The sequence below is a fragment of the Fistularia commersonii genome, chromosome 11 (assembly GCF_037954325.1).
Source record: "Fistularia commersonii isolate RoL2024-O1a breed Wild chromosome 11, RoL_Fcom_v1.0, whole genome shotgun sequence".
Lineage (NCBI taxonomy): Eukaryota > Metazoa > Chordata > Actinopteri > Syngnathiformes > Fistulariidae > Fistularia > Fistularia commersonii.
The window spans coordinates 12,391,767-12,410,181 of NC_141294.1; the positions used below are offsets into that span (position 1 = coordinate 12,391,767).

The 18,415-nt window shown below is 41.8% G+C and overlaps 1 protein-coding gene across 1 annotated transcript; it reads right to left on the bottom strand.

Annotated features, from left to right (window-relative positions):
- Nucleotides 1–1,526: 1,526 nt before the first annotated feature.
- LOC147229507 (keratin, type I cytoskeletal 50 kDa-like) lies at nt 1,527–5,381 on the bottom strand. The gene is made up of 8 exons (XM_086154980.1): nt 4,917–5,381; nt 4,221–4,303; nt 3,900–4,056; nt 3,473–3,634; nt 3,257–3,382; nt 2,470–2,544; nt 2,230–2,378; nt 1,527–1,750 (listed from the first exon to the last, which is right to left on the bottom strand). Exons 1-8 carry the CDS (start codon nt 5,331–5,333, stop codon nt 1,636–1,638), a joined length of 1,284 nt encoding a protein of 427 aa, XP_086011106.1. The 5' UTR covers nt 5,334–5,381; the 3' UTR covers nt 1,527–1,635.
- Nucleotides 5,382–18,415: the final 13,034 nt, after the last annotated feature.

The window sequence follows — 18,415 nt, forward strand, 5'->3', positions numbered from 1 at the left end:
GACAATGTATATCAGGTGACCTTTCATACACCGCATCATATACTGTAGCACTTTGTATGTAAAGAACCTCTGCCTGCAAACGTGACCACAGGAAATTTTAAAAGTCTTTGGTGAGTTTGTGGAGACAAGTTATACACATTTCTGCCTCATGGTGGGACTGGATGCAAGGACAAAACACCCAGGCATAAGATAGGGAATGTGGTGTATGCGGTCACTTGCATGAAGGATTGTGAGAACGTCTAAACTGGAGGGACCAAACAACCTCTGAACAAACAAATGGCCCAACACAAGAGAGCCACAACTTCAGGACAGGACTCTGCGGTCCACCTATCCCTGAAGGACAAGGACCATTCGTTTGAAGATAGCAATGTCTGTATTCTAGCCAGAGAAGACAGATGGTTTGAGAGAGGAGTCGAGGAAGCCATCTTTGTCAAAATAGAAAAACCACCTCTGAAGAGTGGATGGGGGCCTCAGACACAACCTTTCAGAAACATACAGAGCTGCAACGGAGGGTGTGGAAAAGAGGTGAAGAGATGGGTTCTAGCAGGTTGGAATGGGTGGAGAAAAGTGAAAGGGGTATTATGCAATGGAAGACTATTGACCAGAATGAAAGGAAAGTTGTACAGACAGCGTTGAGACCAGCAATGCTTTATGACCTAGAAACAGTTACAATGACGAAAAAACAGGAGGCAGAGCTAGAGGTTGCAGAGATGAAGATGCTAAGGTTAACTTTGGGACTGACCAGGATAAATAGGATCAGAATTCATCAGCAGTAACAAAAAAACGTCTGCACTGGTCTGTCGGGGTAAAAAAGGAGCTGAGCCAGTGGGGGAAACTCTTGATTTGTTGGTTGATCAACATTCCTACCTCTCTCCTACAACGAGCCGTCGGTAGTGACTGAAAGAATTAAATCACGGATACAAGCGGCCTAAATAGTTTAGTCCAGGCTCTTCCTCAGAGAGGTTGGGAGGCTTGACCATCTGCAAGGGGCTCAGACTAGAGCTGCTACAACTGCTCAATGATGTAGCTATATGACATGGATTTGGTACCTGGTTAGGATGTTACTGGTGAGTTGTTCAGGCACAACAAGTGGCCAGGGAGATATTACACGTAATTTTTTGCTTTCATTGGCATTTACTGTAAAATCAATCCACAATGTTATTGTTCCAAATTATGCTACTTAATCATATACATCCTAACCAATAGATTACTTCACTGAATTCATAGTAATGACAAATTAGATATTGTCTTATCATATCAACTACTTGTATATAACTCCTTCAAATGCACTTCATCAGTTTGCTTTGTTTGTGTGAAGGGATATTCTATAAAGTCCAATGTATTTTTGTTAGTGCGTATTTGAGTGAATGCTCGTGTTTTCATTCTATTTTATATTTAACTCTGTACACTTAATATCAGGAGATTTTAAGGTCACAGTCTGATTTTAGTCTAGATACAGAAAAGATGCGGGTCACAAGTTAAATGTTGCCACAATGGCAGAGGCTCTAATCATAATTCAGTGAGGATCCATTTCAAGTCTTTATTTGAACTCTGATTTTATTAGATCATTTTTTGGATCCAAATCAAGTGAGATGATGTAGATGATGATCATGTGGCGCCACACTCAGTTTTATCTTAGCTGGACTGGAAGGCTCCAGAGGAAGAGGAAGATGTGGACACCACCTTCCCATCAACCAATTGTTCTACCACTGTCACAACACGTCTGGTTGTCGTGGTTGAAGAGGAAGAGCTGTTGGACCAATCAGAAAATACACCAGATCAATGATGAAATTCATTACATACTTAGATCATACTATTTATTCACAAAGTCAATACCACAGGTTTTATATGAATAGTTTTACTTACTTTTACTAATCTGCATTTGTTTCATATTTCCGGGTTAAAAAAATATGACCTTTCCTATGTCTCATTGATTGTAAATTAGTCTTTACCAATTTTTCAAGTATTTACTTTTTAGTTTTTCCATACTTAACATTTTAGCTCGTAATTCAGAACTTAGTCACTCATTTTTTACTCACTGCCTTAGATTCAATTTGTTGATCTTCACCCCCCTTGATTTTGTAACCATTGGTTTTTAATCTGTGAATTAATCTAATTACCTTGTAGGTAATGGGCTATGCACTATTATAAGCTGTGTGGTAATCAAATTTTGCAACAATTTTAATGTAATTGTATGAGATGGTCAGTATTAGTGATGACACTACATACCTGCTGACAGATTCTCCATCCAGCAGCCTCCGGTACTCTGCAATCTCCAACTCCAGCCTGGTCTTGATGTCCAGCAGCATCTGGTACTCAGATTGCTGACGTTCCAGATCAGCCCTTAGCTGCACCAGCTGCTCCTCCAGTGTGGTCACCTGGCAGGAAGGAAAGGGTATTAAACGTTAAATATTTCAATAAAGATTCAAAGCCCTCTGTTCATTATGTAAGTCTGTTAATTTTTCTCACCTGCATCTGGTATCCTGAGAGTTGCATGCTGTAGCGGCTCTGCGTCTCAGCCAGAGTTGCCTCCAGTGAAGCTTTCTGCACAGGAACATTTCAAAATATTGGCCTCACTGATTTCTTTCACCATCAGTTATTTAGGCACATAAAGTACAATCGTTTTTTTGTACTTGTCAATTGGACACTTTCCACCTGAACTATAATTTGATTCTTTCATATTGTAATACAATTCAATGAAACAAATATAAACATTGACAGAATAGATATGTCAGGGTTAGGCTGACAGCGGGTGTGCGCTTAGTGACTGGGCTTCCCTCAGCGATGTATGTAAGCATTCGCCTAGCTACCTGTCCTTGGACAGGCCTCTCCCTTGTCAGTGTATGCTAGTGCCTTTAGCCTTGCCGCCCATCCCAACCGGGCCTCTACCTTGTTTAGGTATGCTAGCACCTTCTGCCTGGTCACCTGCTCCTGCCGAACGTCCCCCCATGTGGATTGTCTGCTCCTGCTCTGTGTCCCTCTATCTGGTCTGTCTGTTTCTGCCCTGCATCCTCCTACCCAGTCTGCGTGTACCTGTTCACCTGGTCTAAGTAAACTTGTTGTTTCAAACCCTGTCGATTTTGATGCGGAGTCCTGTTTCTGTGTGTGGGTCCTACCCCGAATCCAGTCACCTGATAAATATGTTTTAAAATGTAGATCACTCAGATCTGTTTCAAATGGTAAAAGAAACCGATTCAAAGCTACTGACTGGAAATTCCCCATCTAATTGTTGTAATGGTGATCATATTGCACTTACCATGCCCAATGCAGACTGCAGTTCGATCTCCAAAGACTGCAACTTACGTTTAACCTCTGAGACCTCTGACATGGAGGTCTGAAGGTCAACTGTTTGTGTCATCACCTCTTTGTTCAACATCTCTGTCTATAAGACATACGCACAGACATACAGCTGAAGCAATGAAATATGAATGTGAGATATCTGTCAAAGGGAAAATGTGTCAATGTTGTTTACCTTGGATTGGAACCAGGACTCTAGCTCACGATGGTTCTTTGCAGCAACAGCTTCATAGTGCTCCCGGATCTCAGCCATGACCTTGCTTAGGTCCTGAGCTGGAGCAGCTTCTACCTCAACATTCACCTGACCAGACATCTGAGCCCGCATTGCCAGCATCTCCTACATACATACGCACGCACAAGAAAAAACAAAACAAATCACACACAAACATCTTCATCATGATGGTCTGCCGTAATGATCCTACTTTCATTTTATTTATGTAGTAAGAAAATATTGACTATTCATTACTTGTATTTGTAAAACAAACATTTTGAACATTCTATGCATTTTCTTCTTTTATGTTTGAATGGAAATAATTCACCTATGGGCTGCATCATAAATATGAACTCAATAATATCTGATGTGCTGCTGTATGTGCACAGACCTCATCATGGTTCTTCTTGAGGAAGATCAGCTCCTCTTTCAGACCCTCAATCTGCATCTCCAGATCAGATCTGGCAAGTGTCAATTCATCAAGGACCCTCTTCAGCCCACCAATATCAGCCTCCACAGACTGACGCATTGCCAATTCATTCTCAAACCTGCAGATGGAGACATAAGGTGTAACATTCCACATTATAGATCCTGATAGCAACTAAAAGTACTACTTTTACTAAAGCAGGTTCTGGTCCTCCAGAAGCCACAGCCATCTGCTTGGAATTGTGTGGCTACATCTAGCATTTGTGGAAGAATTGCTAGCTCTTACTTGGTCCTGAAGTCATCCGCTGCCAGACGAGCATTGTCAATGCTCAAGTGAATTGCTCCATTTGCTCTGGTGGCAGCCTGGATCTGAAGACAAAGAGTGAAGTCATAAACATGAGAACTTCTGTCCAACAGATGTGTGATAAAATGTACAGTACTTGTCAAAATGTGTGTATCGGTGTGACATTGATTGCTAGTTAATGAGCTGCAGCCTGGAGCCCAAGTTATCATATGGTTGTCAATTAATTCTTATATTACTGTTTTATGTTATCTTATTGTGAATCAGAATAAGTCCAGCCTTTGCTATTTTGAAATATAATATGAATTATTTTACAAAGTCACAAGTGCGTGGTCAATAGCTCATCCATACTTTCAAGAGAATGCAAATTGAATATGAACTAAACATAAATAAAATCTCTAGATTTCATTTCTAAAGATACAGGAAAGTGATATTTTAGTTTTCTACAAAATAGCAAAGGCTGGACTCATTTATCATAATTGATATCATCAATATGTTCTGATCTTCTTTTCTTTCATTTGGCATTTATCAATGATCAAGCTTGAAAAAGTAAGAGAAGAATATAAGTAAAATTTTAACTGTCAGATGTGAAGTTCATCATCTCCTATGGGGTGAGATTTTACTCCCTAATGAATTTATTTCTTCATTATACAAACCTAACCTAACAATTTAAGGACTCACCTTGGTCGTGATGTCAGTGATGGTGACGAAAAAGGGGGTGTAATCTCGGTTGGAGGGGCCGACCCTATTCTCCACAAACTGGCGGATTTTCAACTCAAGCTCGGCATTGGCCTTCTCCAAGGAGCGCACTTTGACCAGGTAGGAGGCCAGACGATCATTCAGGTTCTGCATTGTGAACTTCTCATTCCCGATCAGGCTGTCATCCATCCCAGAAGCGCTGTAGTTGACGGCGGATCCGCCACTTCCACCACCAATAGAGGAGGATGAAATGCGGATCCCAAAGCCTCCAGCACCGCCGTACACACTTCTAGCTCTCATGGATGGCACGCGGCCCCCGCCAGTTACGGAGCCACTGGAGCCACCAATGCTGGACCTCACCGAGCGGAGAGAGGTGCGTGAGAAGGCTTGAGAACTCATGGTGTTGATGTTGCTGGTGATGCAGAGTGTCGGTCCGCTGTCAGTTGTCGTCTTTTAAACTGGGAGCCAGCAGTCACTCAGCAAGTTGAGGAGGGGCAGTTGTGTGAGGATGCAGGATGTGAGGTGTGGCGTGAACAATAAACCCATCAATCTGTCAAACGCCTTGTCACTCAAGAACAGAGTCACTGTAGCGTGACGCTGTGGCCAAGGCTCAGTCAGAAAAAGTTTCCAAGCTCTGCTCATCTGAGCATACTAGAAAACTAAAATATCACTTTCCTGTATCTTTAGAAATTAAATCAAGAGATTTTATTTATGTTTAGTTCATATTCAATTTACATTCTCTTGAAAGTATGGATGAGCTATTGACCACGCACTCGTGACTTTGTAAACTAATTTATATTATATTTCAAAATAGGACTTATTTCTTTCTGATTCTCTTTTTCTTGTTTGCTGTCGCTAAATGAAAGTGGAATTATTAATTTGCTTATAAAGCATTACTGAATAATTGTTCATATGTCGCCAATCATGTTCGCAAATCACCACCACTTTTACACACAAAAAATGCTTTCTCCAAACAATAGAAAATTACAAAATAGTCATTTCCATTGATATTATTGATTATAGTAAGATCAGTGAGGCCGATTCAGATTGCTTTAGTGTTACCTGTTTTATTTGTTTCATAAAATTGCCTGTTCTTGTTTGCTTGTTTATTAATTATCAACCATATAAAACTATTTAATATAATGAGTAAAACATGAAAAGAAACAAAGCAACAAACAAAACAAAACAAACAAGCCAAAAAAAACAAAAAAAAACAAAAACATACTTAGGTCACATTTAGGAAAAAAATTCATTGAAAGTCACTGCTACAGAACAACATTGGAATGTCCTTCAGAGGTGACACTGATTTTTTTTCTCTGTGAGACAGAAAGGTCATCAAACAAGTAACAACATACCATCAAGAGGAGAAGGGCCCTCACTTTATGGCTGGTACTAAATTTAAAGAATTTCAGGTTCTTCAGGCTCTGTACCTCTTTTAGGTGAAGCTTAGCGTCTCCAGCTTCTTTTAGTCATCATCACAGAGGAATAGGCATCTAATAATTACATACTAAGAGTCGTATCAGGAAGCCACACCTTTGTCTATAACATTCTTGAGAATTTTCAAGATAACATGGCATCAAAGTGTCTGTTATCCAGGTCATGGTGAATTCTTGCCAAAATTTTTTGGTCTTGGCAACTGGACTTGAATTTCTTCTCTTCAAAGTGAAGACATTTAATTGGCATCAAAGTCCAGTTTGTTCTGCATGCATGAGAAATATTTTTGGAGGCAAAAAACATCTTATTAATCATGTTATATTTAATTTGAAGTGCGCTATAACACCACAATGGTCCACAAAAATAAAACAAGGAAATTGAGTTTATTTGTTTGTTTGTTTGTTTGTTTGTTTGTTCCTTTTGTTTATTCTTAAATAGAACTAAATTGTCACTCCCCATGAAACCCTGAAAATCATGCAATAAATTACTTCTAACACACTGTTTATTGACAACAATAACTGATTGTTGTTATTTCAACATTTGCAAAAATTAAACACCCTATAATTTTGTTGAGAAAACAATCAATGATATTTGGCCCTACCAAATAAATAAATACAATCTAAAGCAACAAAAGTTGGTGGAATTAACTTTCTGGAACCTCCTTTTACTTCTCCTCCTATTTCTACTGTTACTCTTACTTCTCCAAAAACTGTTAAAGAATATATCGGGCTTGCCACAGCGCCATAACCTTCTCCATCTAACCCTCTTTTCTTTGTAACCTCCTCTCTCACACCAACTACCTTCATATCCTCTCTTACTATGTCCATAAATCTTCTCTTTGGTCTTCTAAGACCTCCTGCCTGGCAACTCCAATTCCAGCATCCATCTACCAATATATTCACTGTCCCTCCTCTGTACATGACCCGAACCATCTCAGTCTGGCTTCTCTGACTTTCTCTCCAAAACATCTAACAGGTGTTGTTCCTCTGATAGACTCATTCCTGATCCTATATGTCCTGGTCACTCCGAAAGAGAACCTTAGCATCTTCATCTCAGCGACCTCTCGTTCTGCCTCCTGTCTTTTGGTCACTAACAGTTTCTAGGCCATACAGCATCGCTGGTCTCACCGCTGTCTTGTACACCTTTCCTTTCATTCTGGCTGATAGTCTTCGATCGCATAGAACCCCTCACACTTTTCTCCACCCATTCCAACCTGCTTGAACCCGTCTCTTCACCTCTTTTCCACACTCTCCGCTGCTCTGGAATGTTGACCCCAAGTATTTGAAATACTTGGGGTCACTTTGAAATACCAAGTTCCTCTCATTCACAAACATATACTTTGTCTTGCTGCGACTAACCTTCAATACAGATCACAATGTCACCTGTAAACTTTATGGTCCATGGAGAATCCTGTCTAACCTCATCTGTCAGCCTGTCCATCAACACTGCAAACAAGAGGGGGCCCAGAGCTGATCCCTGATGAAGTTCTACCTCCACCTCTGACCTTCTCTGTACTTCTTTATTAGCATTCTCAAAGCAAATGCTGCATCTATTGTGATCTGTAATGCTCCTACCTCCGCTCTTATACGTTACCCTATGCTACTGTCCTTTCTTGAATAAAAAAAAAAGGATTCACTACAGCCATTTCCCTTTTGCAAAGTTTACCACCATCTGTCCCTCTGCGTTCCTATCCTGTATACCAAACCTGCCCATCTCTTTTTCATTACCTCTATTGCCTACACCAACATGCCCAGTGAAGTCTGAACCAATTATCACTCTCTCATCTCTGCATCACTTCATCTAACTCTTTCCAGAACTTCTCCTTCTCCTCTATCTCACATCCTACCTGTGTGGCATAGCCACTAACTACATTGAGCAGCATACCTTCAATTTCCAATTTCAGGCTCATAATTCTATCTTACCATTTCTCTTCCTGTCAGTTCCATGACAGTACAACTCAAAGCCTGCTCCTAAGCTTCTAGCCTTACTACCTTTCCACCTGGTATCCTGGACACATAATATATCCACCTCCCTTCTCTGCATCATGTCAACCAACTCTCTACCTTTTCTTGTTAACGTCCCAATATTCCAAATCCCTATTCTCAGTCCCAGACTCTTGCCTTTCCTCTTCTCTCTCTGCTTCCGAACATGCCTTCCTCCTCTCCTTGTTCAACCCACGGTAGCCCAAATTCCACTGGTACCCTTTAGTTTATCAGCGCTAATGGCAGTTGTTAACCCGCGCCTCAACCGATCCGAAATGACATTCCTATATTTGGTTTTTGGCACAGGTGTTGTGCTGGATTCCCTTCCTGACGCTACCCTCGGCATTAATCCGTGCTTGGGACCAGTTCAGGGAGACACTGGCCTGTGTTCCCCCTTAGGCTGGCTCCAGTAGACTGGCCACCACAAAAATGTAATACTATTAAATCTATGTCTGCAAATGTTGCATCTGCTACTGCATAAATGGTCAGAGTTCCATGGTACCAGCAGTAGATGATCTCAAACATGTAATTTGAGACTCGTAATTGCTTGCATAACAAACTGGAAGTTTTTGAGTCCTCACTTAATGACAGCATTCAATTTACATTTTTTTTCCCAAGACAAAAATATTTCAGTTTAACCTTATCAGCTCAGATCCTGTATAAGCAACATATTTACAAAAACAAGACCAAACATCTTTCAGCAGTAATGTGATTAAACACACCCTACCAGGAATGAAACAGCCACATTTCACACACTATCAGATGAGCATGCAATGGTTAAAACCTGTTTCCACACCCCATATTTGGCCTTTCACATGTTACCAAGCACTTTGACAGTTCGTGACTGACTGAGTTGACTTAAGGTTCAAAGAACTCAAACAGTGTGACTTACATTGAAAAGGATTAGTTTTCAGAGTAAGACTGACACTTTTATCTCTTGGATCATGCAAAACATGTTGAGTTGAATGATGGCTGCATGGCTGCTTTCCCTTTCTCTATCTCAGAAAAATGGATTGTATTCGTAAATATGATCATCAAATGATTAATGCCTCCATGCAGGATCTTTTTTTGAAAGGAGGTTCAAGAATAGTTAATATTCATCATGAAACAGAATTACAAAATCTGACAATAAAAATAACTGTTGGAAGACTCACTAAAACTGCACATGTCACAGGAGGTTGCAAATTAATACATTTTTCCAAAGCAAGGAAGTTTCTCATACAAATGCAGTTAGTAATGTAGAATTTGATCAAGTAAATTGCTACTTGTCTCCACATTCTTTTATTGATAAAAATTTAACTAGTACTGACATTTCTCAGTCCTCTCATCAAGGCAGTGCCTACCCACATTCTCAAGAGACAACCGAAGTCAACTTTTTTAATGTAACCAGACCTTGACAAGTGAAGGCACAGGCCCTTGCAGTTACTGCTTTAAAGTTTGCAATCAAATGCCATTTACTAAAATACATCCATATGATTAAAAGATCCAGAAAACCTTTCATAAAGAGTAATTCAGGGTTGCTGATCAATCTCTATTAAAAGGTACTTAGAACTTGAAGCCAGTTACACTGTCATTCTTGAAGGAGGATAACTAGATTTGAGTCAGAAAAATCATACGATGTAGTTTGGAAGTTTCGCCAGAGGTTCTCCAATTAAAAAGACTTTTAGAAAGTAAGCAACTCCTCATTTATCAGTCTTAGAAATAAGTGCAGATCTGAGTATCAAGGTCATATTAGGACAGGATTCAGATTGGAATCAGGACACATCACTTCACAAATCTCTGCATAAGAATGCTTGCACATTGAATCATATGATCGTGGACTTCAGGAGAGGGAGTCACCAATTCTCGCCCCCGCACATCAGTGGAGCAGCCAAGGAGGTGGTCTCTAGCTACAGGTATCTAGACATTCACCTCAGAGAGGTCCTCACCTGGAGTTACCACACTACCAACCTGATCAGGAAGGCTCACCAGCACCTCTACCACCTCAGGAGACTGAGGAGGGTTGGATTTGGAGGGTCTCAGCGGGGTGGTTAAAGTTTCATAGAGGAACGTTGGGAGCAGTTTTCCCACCGCTATGGACATCTTCACCACCATATGCGGAGGGAGGGCCAGCCAATTCATGAAGTACCCCACCCACCCGACACACACACTTTTTGTCCCCCGTTCTTCAGGAAAGAGGCAGTGGAGCATCCAGAGCAGGACCACCAGACTGAAGAACAGTTTCTTCCTCATAGCGGTAAGACTGGTAAAAAGTGCTACTGTTCCATAGACTGCTCAATCAGAACAACAGACTTTTTCCTTATGCAAATGTTTCACTAGCCAAACCTGATTGACTTGAATTGCAGGTACAAAGTACCTTCATCAAGTATCCTCGTTCTGTATTATCTTCTGTAAATTGTTCACAGATTTTTGATGCATTATTGTTTTGTTTTATTTCTTTTTATTGTATTATCAGTCTATTGTGCATATCTCACACACATCTTATTGCACCAAATCTGTATCACTGCTCCTGGCTGTCTACCGAGCCTCTTGAAACTAATTTTTTTCTATTCTCTTAGAGTAGAATAAGTGCCAGACAATAAAAACCATTCAATCCTTCATGACAAACATTTGGTCTTTAACAACATCTGACAATTTCGAGGATTAGAGAAGTCACTTACAGAGAGGGTTGTCAAAATGTGTTGATGAGTATTAAACTATAATGAAAAGACACATTTAGCTGCCTGTGCTTTATGAATCAGGGCCAAAAAATTTTGATGATGGGTTGGCAATAGCAGTCAAGCAACTGAGTTCGTAAAGACTGGTTTGTGACCATTTGTCCAGGGTAAATTTACCATTTTCTACCTTGTCAAAACCTTTTACTATCTTTTGTTACATACACTTTGACACTATGGGGTTTGATACTTTACTAGTCTAAAATACCAAATGCTCCATCATGGTTCGGTTGAAAAAAACAAAGGCTTACTTTCGTAAGCTGCCAATTAAAACTAGTTTTCATACCTCAAGCTGTTGGATCAAGTGCAACCTCGAGATTCTACATTCCCTGAGGTATCAAGAGCAGCTAAGGATGATGGATTCATCTGGAGTTAATTTAATGAAACCATACACATCTCTTACAATCAAAAATTTTGTCTATTTTTTTTTTTTTCTCTTTCCTCCCCATGTGCTGCTACCTTGTCTTGGTGGAGGGGCTTGCGTGCCTCCGTGACTCTGAAGGCTATACCGGTGGGGGCTCATACCCCCAGCAGGTTCAACTAAGCCGGGCTGGTTTTAGAGGAGAGGCCGGACGAAAAGCAGCACCTGGCCCTCCAGGTTGGGGGTTGGGCGTGGAGCTCACAACCCCACCCCATAAAAACAAAACCTGTTACAGAAACTACGACAACTGCTTCAAACGTAGGGCCGACAGCAGACTCTAGCCAACCCGGCAGATTGACCACCTCTGATGAAAGCCCTCAAAAGGAAGTCAGGAGGGCAAAGGAGAGTCTGCTAGGGCCCAAAACAAAGATCTCCCTATGAGCATGGAATGTTCGCACCATGTATGAAACATCCAAAGTTGCCCAGGTCAGCAGTGAAATGAAAAGGTACAGGCATGATATTTTAGGAATCAGCAAGTGTTGATGGACTGGATCTGGGCGCCAAACAATGAATGACGGGTCAGTTATACTCCACTCAGGGCATGAAGACAACCACATACATAGCGTGGCTTTAATAGTCTCCAAAGCAAAGGCAAAAACCTTGTTTGAATGGGAACCTATCCGGGACAGAATGATCAGAGCTCGCTTCAATTCCAAACACTGTAAACTGACCATTATACAGTGTTATGCTCCTACAAATGAAGCTGAGACAGAGGACAAGGATGACTGGTACGAGGAGCTACAACAAACTGTCTCCAAGGTCCCTCTGCATGATATGTTGCTGATCATAGGTGACATGAATTCCAAGGTTGGGGCCGATAATGACAACTGCGACAGAGCTATGGGGAGTCATGGCTGTAGTGTGCGGAACAACAGTGGTGAGCGTCTCATTGACTTCTGCCTGGAAAGCAACTGTATTGTTGGCGGTACCATCTTCCCACATAAGGGCATTCACAAGCTTACTTGGAAGTCACCTGACGGTCTAACAACCAACCAGATCGACCACATCTTAATTAACAGGAAGTGGCGCAGGTCTCTCCAAGATGTAAGAGTTTGCCGTGATGCGGATGCCAACAGTGACCACTATCTGGTGACAGCCATTATCAAGCTGAAACTCCGGACAGCTAAACAACATGGTTGGCGCAGGGGACAATTTAACATCGGCAGACTGAAATGCCCACAGACCAACAAGGAGTTTGTGTTGCAGCTGAAAAACCGTTTCAGTGCTCTTGGCTGCTTGGCCAACTCAACTGATGAGGACCCTGATATTCACACCCAAGTGGTAAACCATCAAGAACACCTATGTTGAGACTGCTACCAAAGTCCTAGGATACAGAGGGAAAAACAACAAGGAGTGGCTGACACCTGGGACTTGGCAGAAAATTGAGCAAAGGAAACAGCTAAAGGCTAAGATGCTGAACACAAAGTCAGTGAGGCTCCAGAAACAGGCCCAAGACGCCTATAAGAACAAGGACAAGGAGATCAAAAAGAGCGCAAGGAGTGACACCAGGGCCTTTGTTGAGATGTTAGCTTGCAAAGCAGAATGGGCAGCTGCAGGAGGTGAAATGAGTGTTGTATACAAAATCACGAAACAACTCTGTGGCAAGAAAACCGGCCAATCTGCTCCTGTGAAAGACAAGGGAGGGAACAACCTCTTAACAGAGAGTGAACAGACAGCAAGATGGGTACAGCACTTAAGTGAAGTCCTCAACTGCCCCGAGCCAGAACACCCTGCTACCCCAACACCTGCAAACAACACGCTCAACATCAACACCAGCCCCCCAACTGTAACAAAAGTCAAGAGTGCCAGCAAAGCAACAAAGAATAGGAAAGCTGCAGGCATAGACTTCATTCACGCTGAAATGCTGAAGGCTGGCCTCAACACCTCAGCCAAGATCCTCATAGACCTGTTCAAGAACATCTGGGAAAAAATTGAAATTCCTGAGGACTGGGCCAGAGGCCTGATTGCCAAAATCCCAAAGAAAGGCAATCTCCAAAACTGCAACAACTGGCGAGGCATCACATTGCTGTCCACACCGTCCAAGGTCTTCTGCAGAATCTTGCTGAGCAGAATTGATGAGGCAATTGACACCAAACTGTGGCCAGAACAGGCAGGCTTCAGGAAAGGAAGAAGGTGCACAGACCAGATTTTCACAATACGGAACATCATTGAACAATGTCTGGAGTGGAACAGTCCATTGCTCATCAATTTTATTGACTTCCGGAAAGCCTTTGACAGCTTACACCATGACACATTGTGGAAGATTGTCGAATCCTATGACGTTCCCCTAAGATGACTGCATTGATAAAGATGTTCCACCATTAATTTGAATGTAGCGTCATTGTTAATGGCAACCTCACTGAGAGTTTCCCTGTGGAATCTGGTGTACGCCAGGGATGCATCATCTCCCCCATACTCTTCCTGATAGCCATAGACTAGACCATGTGAAAGACCATCTCAGACAAGCCGAGAGGCATCCATTGGACTCTCTTTACCCAGCTGGAAGATCTTGATTATGCTGATTACCTTGCTGTACTTTTCACCCACCATACTCACTTGTAAGAGAAGACTAACCGGATAGACACATTTGCCAAACAGATCGCCCTAAACCTAAACATCTCCAAAACCCAAGGCATGTGCATAAACTCCACACCACATGCACCAATCACTTTGGACGGGAATCCTCTCGACTATGTCGAGGAGTTCTCATATCTTGGAAGTCTCCTGAGCAAGGACAAAACATGCAGCATGGACATCAGCATAAAGCTCGGGAGAGCTCGCAGCACTTTTGCAAGCCTTCAGACCATCTGGAAATCAAAGCAGTGTAGCCTTAAAACCAAGCTTCAACTGTATAACAGCAATGTTAAATCAGTCCTGCTTTATGGCTCAGAGTGCTGGTGAGCGGTTGAGAGTGACATGAAAAGGATAAATACCTTTCACAATGGATGTCTACGGAAGATATGTCGCATTTTTTGTCCCGAAAAGATCTCCAATGAGGACTTGTACAGAAAAACAAACTGGAAATTAAGCATCACCGACTCAGATGGCTTGGACATGTCCTCCGAATGGACCAGGACTGTATTCCTAAAGTAGCCCTGAGATGGACCCCACCTGGAAAGAGAAAACAAGGAGGGCCAAAAATAACCTTGCGGAGAACTGTGACCTCAGAACTGAAGATGGCATACCTTACATGGGGCGAAGCACAACAAGCTGCACAGGACAGGCCCAGATGGAAGCAGATAGTCGAGGCCTTATGTTCCACCTGGAACGAAGAGGATTAACTAACTAACTACCTTTTTTCTCTTCTCTACATTGTAGGATTTATCTATTTTCATGTTATCGTTTTTGATTGCCTTCTATTTAAATATACATTTTTGGTTTTTCTTTTCTGCATTACAATCTTTAATTGCATTAAGTTAATGATTTTTGTAACAGGTGAGGGTATTGCCCCAAACACAACACCAATGGCTCGCACCAACAGAAAAAGACTTCAAAGAGTTTACTGAAGCTCTGGCTTTTTGCAACAGCGGAACGCAGATGACTACAAAAATGACTTTATCTATATTTGCAGATATTGCTGTAAGGTTTAAAAACTTTTGTGGAAGAGTGGACCAGCTCTTCACTGTCAGCAGGGTCCTGGAAGGTGCATGGGAGTATTCCAAACCAGTCTACACATACTTTGAGGACTTGGAGAAAGCATTCGATGATGTCCCCCGGAGAGTTCTGTGGGGACGCTGCAGGAGGATGGGGTACCAGAGCCCCTTGAGCCATCCTGTCCCTGTATGACCAGTGCTTGGTGTAGACCAAGAGCTTGGTCTACATTGACAGCAGTAATACAGACCTGTTTACATAGAAGATTAGTCTCTTGTCATCTTGTCAGATCCTGCTTATTTTTATCGTTGTTGTTGTCATTCCATTCTCATCATTTTTATTTTTTATTATTGCTGTCATTCTGCTATCTTTTCCTATCCTTGTTATTGTCTTTATCCTTTTTTCTATTATAAATATTGATATTATTGTTGTACTGCTGTGACAAACACATTTTTGTTACAGGGACCAATAAAGTATTATCATAGCTTATCAGCTTTATGAACTTTATGAACTTATCAGCTTTCCACCATTTCGTCATCTGCTCTGCCTTTGTCCTCTTCAACTTCCTTGTCACCCGGTTAATCCTACAAGCACTATCCTATGCTGTCTGGCTACACTCTCACCCACCACTACTTTGCAGTCACTGATCTCCTTCAGATTGCATCGTCTATTCAAGATGTAGTCTACTTGTATGCTTCTACCAGCGCTCTTATAAATTACACTAGGTTCTTTCCTCTTTTGGACAAAAGAGTTCACAACTGCCATCTCTATCCTATTTGCAAAATCTACGACAATCTGTCCCTCAGAGTTCCCATCCTTGATACCAAACTTCCCATTACCTCTTCATCACGTCAATTGCTTGCACCAACATGTCCAATGAAATCTGCACCAGTTACCCCTCTCTCACCTCTGGGGATATTCTGTATAATTTCATCTTGCCCCACAAAGTCTGGAGCAGACACACAATATGTCCACCTTCCTTCTCTAGGTTTTCCTGTCATCATCCCAAAATTCAAAGTCCCTGCTCTCAGTCCCAAGCCTTTCCCCTTCTCTCTGCTACTGATCACACCTTCCAGTACCCCTGTTTCCACTGTAGGTTAACCCTGTAGGTTACCTGTACCATTTGTGGTCATTGTAAAGCCAAGCCTCAACCAATCTGGTAGGAGAGTCGCAAGTTTGCTTTGCTTATTTGGTTTTTGCAAGAGTTTAACACTGCAGGCCCTCCCTGGCACAACCCTTTTCATTTATCCAGTTTTGGTACCAGCTAAAATTGACACAAGACTGTCCCCCCTCAGGCTGCATTACAAACCTCAATAGTGCCACCTGCTGGCAATTGAAAATTTTGGTTGAAGAAGATTGACTAGTCCAACCTGCCTGGGACATTAAAGTACTGCATCTGCCTGCTCCCGAGACTCATGCAACATCTCACCGTGCATGAGGTGCCCCTGTCAGCTGTTGAAGGAATGGAAATGAAGTTCAAAAAGTACCTTTGTAGATGGCTGGGAATACCCCTAAGCTTAGCATCTTTGGGGTTCTACTTAAGGTTTGGCTGGCCCCAACTTCCCTTGCCATCAGTGGTGGAGGAGTTCAAAGTTGCCAAGTGCACACTGTCCCTGACATACAGTATAGGGACTCTCTGTGGTCAAAGTCCACCCCTAAGGAGAAGAGAACCTTGGTGATCAAAGAAGTCCGAAACTTTGAAGAAGAAGGTAGAAGAGCAATATGCATTGAGCTTGCGACTTAAAAAGCTTGGATGAGGTGTAAGTCCCCAAGAGATCCATCACAAAGAATGAACTGAGGTGGCTGGAGTCCTTCTGGATACCCTTTCTACTCCAAGCAGTAAATGACACCTTGACGACCCTAGTCTGTTTGCAAAGGTGAGGGTTGAGGGTGAACCCACTCGACAGGTTGTGTGGCGGTAAAGGTATATTGTCGCACATTCTGTCAAGGTGAAAAATCACTTAGGAGATACAGGTGTTTACATGACAAGGTGTTGTAAGTGCTTACAGACATCTTGGAGCCAGAGAGGAGGAAGAAGCAACCAACCCGTGCAAGACCATTACTGATCACCTTTCGAGCAATTTCTCCCCGACTATAGAAGTGGAACGTTGAGAATTCCAAGCCCAATGACAAAGGTTGGACAGAGAGGCCACTTAAAGAAAGCGGCAGTTCGTAGGCTGGAGGAAATGTTTGAGAGAGCCTCCGTTGGCCCTGGCATGGGAGAAAGGACACAAGGTGGAAGCTTGGAGGAGAGGGGCAGTGATCTGGCAACTCGCAGCTGACCTGCCAACTGGAGGGTGTGGTGGATGAGGGTTGAAACACCCAGAGAAATTTGGGGACTACCTGGTGGCCTCTATTCCAGGTCAAGGCTTCACCCATTAGAAATGGGGATATGTTTGCATCGGATATATCATACACCTTGAGTTATGTTTTGATGTAATGGTCACTAAGGACCGTGCAGTGGTTCAGGGGTTAGTGCTTCTGCCTGTGGTTAGTGCTTCTGCCACAAAAGACCCTGATTCAGATCCCACAGGGGGCCTTTCTGTGTGGAGTTTGCATGTTCTCCCTCAGGAGTCAAGTGACTCCTGACATCATCTTATTTTGATTCAACATAAGGCTACTATAACATGTAAATAAAGGCAGACAAACGAACCAAGAAATAAAAAGCCAATATTTGCCTTCAACTCATAATATCACACATTGCCAAGTGAACATAAACTGATACAACAAACTTCTGGTGCAAACGATGATTATCACGTTTTGCCATTCTCTTGCTTTACAATTATGACATAATGAGCTTGAAATGCCTCAAAGTGAACTAAGGTTGAATTGTGTGTACAGTTATTAGCTATAATGCAGACGCAGCACTATGTAGCTCAGAATTTTCCAGGCATCTTACATGAATTCAAATTAGTAAATACAAAATTATATCCAAAAGACCCCCCAAAAAATCAGTAAATTAAACAATGGAAAGTAATTTGATGAAATTAAAATAATTTCTTCATTTAAATTGCTGACAAAATGTGGTCAATTACTTGAGCAAGCTCCTAAAATAGAACAATATTCCATATCTATCTATCTATCTATCTATCTATCTATCTATCTATCTATCTATCTATCTATCTATCTATCTATGGAATAGAATAGAATAGAATAGAATAGAATAGAATAGAATAGAATAGAATAATCTTATTGTTGTTGCAGAGTGCAAGTATACAGTGGAACTACATTAGGTATCATATATTTGCAAGCGTGCATATACCGTGTATATTTTTAGACAGAATTAAGTATCACAACATATTGTTAATCCCTCTTGATTTACATACAGAGAGAAGATAG